The 4239-nt window shown below is 36.4% G+C and overlaps 1 protein-coding gene across 1 annotated transcript; it reads left to right on the top strand.

Moving 5' to 3' along the window:
• The first annotated feature begins 2867 nt into the window (after nucleotides 1-2867).
• LOC119629244 (uncharacterized) lies at nucleotides 2868-3608 on the top strand. Its single transcript, XM_038014430.1, has one exon. The coding sequence runs from the start codon at nucleotides 2868-2870 to the stop codon at nucleotides 3606-3608; it is 741 nt and encodes a 246-aa protein (XP_037870358.1).
• The last annotated feature ends 631 nt before the right edge of the window (nucleotides 3609-4239 follow it).

The raw sequence follows: 4239 nt of genomic DNA, 5'->3' as shown, positions 1-4239 counted from the left end.
AGTGCAGGACGCCCTCATTTTTACGAGCCCCTAAACATCACATCGTAAATGCCGCCACCTACCTTGAGATATGAGTTCTAAAATCTCAGTGTAGTTACAACGGCTACCCCACCCTTCGAACCGAAACGCATTACTGCTTCACGGCGGAAATAGGCGGGGTGGTGGTACCTACCCGTGCGGACTCACAAGAGGTCCTACCACCAGTGATTACGCAAATTATAATTTTGCAGGTTTGGTTTTTATTACACGATGTTATTCCTTCACGGTGGAAGTCAATCGTGAACATTTATTAAGTACGTATTTTATTAGAAAAATTGAACGTCTTATCCTTTAGGCCGCGACGACTTACAGCACTCACCATGGAGGGTGACTGGTAAGAGCCGGATGAGAGTAGCCTAGGATCGTGCTCAGTGGTCTGCAATTGGAGAGACCCACGTCCAGCAGTGGACTGCTATAGGCTGATGATGATGATGATCCATGAGCTCGTATACTGAACCGGTATGAACGGAACAAAAAATTTAAAGACCATGGATACCCTTACAAAGCATACAGAGCGTCTCCAGAGATTATCTTTTCTACCAGACCTACAGCATGGTGCTCTGGAATGAACTCTCTTTGACACCTCCTCAGTGGTGTAGCATATCCCGCTGAGTTTAAATGAAAGTATTGTATAGTTGTCCTTGCTTATCCTGTATACATTGGCAGAGAGTTCTTACAATTGTAAGAACTCATCTCTGCCAAGGAGGAAATGCTAGTTTTCCTTAAACGATAGTAAAATTACAATAATAATAAACTTTAGATAATTAAAAAATGTGTAAGAAACGATTCTATCTACATAGTTACTTGAAAAAAACCGAGTAAATAAATTTAGTGCCTAAAAATATGCGTAGATGGTAAGCTGTGTAAACAAAAATAAATTACTAACTCAATATTTGTAAAAGGTAATAAGGTAAACAAAATTCAAGTCATGTGCCTAATCGGTGTACCCGGACGACCATTTCGCAAAACGATTTCATTTAACATACTTTTTCTTTGTTTGGGAGAACTTCACACTACAATATTGTGTTGATGGACGGGCTTATACAACATTTATTTCAAGCTAAATCTCACTAATTGAATACAGTTAACCATAACTGTTTTAATATACGGTACAACTAACAATAGTTATTTGATCTTAAAGCGGCCAGATAATCTTTCAACAGAGAGAATCCTACCTCTTTCACTTCTCGTAACCCAAATTTCCTGCCGATTTCTATCTTAACAACCGGTGACAGGGCACTGATTGATTGGTCGTGATAGCTCTAGCAAAAAAGTACTGCAGCGAAATAAAGATGCGTCAAATTATGAAGGGTACAATAGTGTTTTTACCGACTTAGGCTTGAGTCTCTAGTTCCAAGGTGGCCGGTAACATTCTGGTTAGCATTCCATCTAGACAGTGCGATAATATGATATAAGCTAGCAAAAAAAAAACCAATTCCAATATTTGAAGCACGCATAAAATAAAATAAAAAATTCTAAAGGCAATAATTTAGCTTCGCCTTTCACAGCGCTATGCTTGTAAAGCATATTGAAGACCTATTCAGGAATGTTGTAAAAAAGATTTGCATCGAATACCGTTATTGTAATTACTCAGTGCAAACTAGTGCGAGACTCGAGATATTCATTGCTTTTACTAGCATTAGATTAATTCTCCTCACCTCGACGGATTTGAGGAAGGCGGTTGGCCCCGGTAGTAAGCTTCGCTACAGCGCGTCCTTCCGGCTTGCTCTCGACTACTCCCACGTGCCTCTTACGACCTTCCATCTTATTTATTATAATATTATACAGACACTTTTAGTGCAACTGCCATTATGTCACCTTCATTTACATAGTACATGTGAGTTCAGTTACCTGATTATCATTCTAAAGTCTCTATTACGACGACGATGTGTCCATTACTTGAACAAAACGATTCATAGAAAGAAAATATTTTTTGAAGAGTACGTACTTTGTATTTAAATACTGCGTTTCTCTTTTAGCCTTTGCGACGGTACTCGTTCTATAAATGAGCGTGAACGTTCAAAGTAAAAATTATTTAAATATCGAGAAAAGTTAAGGGGCAAATGGGGAATGTTCGGTCTTTGAAATCTCTTAATGGACGTAAACGACATCGTGAGTACAAACCGACGTTTGTCACATCACTAATGGTGCGGAAAATCGCAAAAGTCCCGCTCTCCAACAACGTCTGAGTTAAAATCGATAAATTGAAAACGAATAGCGCATAATATATTAACCACACTCGAATTCGTACGGAGATTTTATATTATGTGATTTATACGAGCTGCATCTGAAAGGGAAACAAATTGTCACGACAGAATCAAATGTAAAGTTTAAGACTCTAATTCTATCAAGAAACAACAGCAAGTGGTTTCCTTAATAAAACCGTTTGAAAATGACTGTTACCTAATTGACTATTTTAAATGATATTAGTCTATTTATTAATGTTTAATGTGTAACATTGATTTTTCCGGTTCCGGTACTCGTATCATACATGTCATAGTATTGTCGCTCCGAAAATAATCGCACAAATAAATAGATACAAGGCAAGGTTCGTTAAAAATTACTATTAAATGTGAGTACGAAGGTGCCGCGAAGTGTTGAAATTAGTCACCGCCACACAACTATTGGATTTGACAAAAACACGGACGAAAACAAACCAACAGTATTTGGAGGTTAGAATATTGTTATAACCAGAAAGTACACACACTAACGTAAAACTACTGAGATCCTGTCAAAGTCACCTCGTACGCAACTATCAACGTCAGTTCAGTGCTGCCAAGGCTATAATCTAAAATAACCTTAAATAATACGTTCCATTCCACGCAAAAATGGATGAACAATTTGAACTATTCTTCGAAAAAATTAAAACTGAAATGAAGAACCAATCAGATTCTATAACAAGTACTATTATGGAAAAAATTGGTGAAAAATTAGAACCTGTGATAGAAGAAAACAAAAAATTAAGAATTAAAGTTGAGCTTTTGGAAAAAAAGATAGAAACTTTAGAGAGAGACAAAAAAAACAACAATATAATAGTCCACGGGCTGAAAGAGGGAGAAAAGACTACAGAGCAACTGCTTAAAAATACTAAGGAAGTATTTTTGAAAACATTAAATATAAATATTCAAGATTGTGAAATAAACAAGATTTATCGTATAGGGAAAGAAATCAAAGGTAACAAACCTAGGCCGACACTCTTATCCTTTGTTAGTGGATTGAAAAAAAACGAGATATTAAGGAATAAGAAGAAGTCGAAGGAAATAACATTCACAGAAGACTACTCTAAAGATATTTTAGAAAAGAGGAAAGCACTAATACCACAATTAACAGAAGAAAGAAATAAAGGCAAAATCGCTTACCTAAAATACGATCAACTCATAGTAAAGGAAAAATCAAACACATATTATGAGAAAAGAAAAAGGGAGGTATCTACTTCTCCGCAATACTCTCAGCCAAAAAAACAACAAATTTCATCTTCATCGAAGGAGATAGTGAACGTATATGACATGATGAGAGCTAGGTCCAACTCTCTTACCTCTACAACCTGTTCAAGAGACAAAAAATCATAGCAATTGGATATCGGCGAACGGAATCAAAAAACAATCTGTAAACAACTTTACAAATCAATAATAGCAAACAACCCTCCCCCAAGCCGGCTGGTCCCCGTGGGGGAAAAAGACCACAACCCTCCAGCAAAAATTAACATTAATAATACAACTAATGCAACCAAAACAACTGGCATAACAAAATCACTACAACCAACCCTCAAAATTGGAACATTAAATGTAAGATCACTAGCTACAACAAAAAGCTTTATAGAACTAACGTATATGTTGCAACAAATAAAAATCGATATACTTGGCTTAGCAGAAGTTAGAAGAATGGGGTATGCAATTGAAGAACATGAAAATTATATATTTTGTTACAAAGGTGAAACACTCGGCCAATATGGAGTTGGATTTTTAATAAACAAAAAACACAAGAATAACATTGTCAGTTTTTCAGCGTTCTCAGAACGAGTCGCTCTATTGAAAATAAAATGCAACAACCAACTGCTTTCAATAATACAAGTATATGCACCCACTGAAAAAGCTACAGATGAGGAGATCAACTCGTTCTACACAACTCTACAGATAGCGCATAGTCACACAGGAGAAAGCGTATTCTTAATCGGTGATTTTAATGCAAAAGTTGGCCAAC

This window comes from Bombyx mori, chromosome 12, assembly GCF_030269925.1.
Source record: "Bombyx mori chromosome 12, ASM3026992v2".
NCBI lineage: Eukaryota > Metazoa > Arthropoda > Insecta > Lepidoptera > Bombycidae > Bombyx > Bombyx mori.
This window is presented reverse-complemented; position numbering and strand designations above follow the sequence as displayed.

What these genes read in the sequence shown, in the direction of transcription:
- LOC119629244 (XM_038014430.1), top strand. Translation starts at nt 2,868, where the DNA reads ATGGATGAACAATTTGAACTATTCTTCGAAAAAATTAAAACTGAAATG.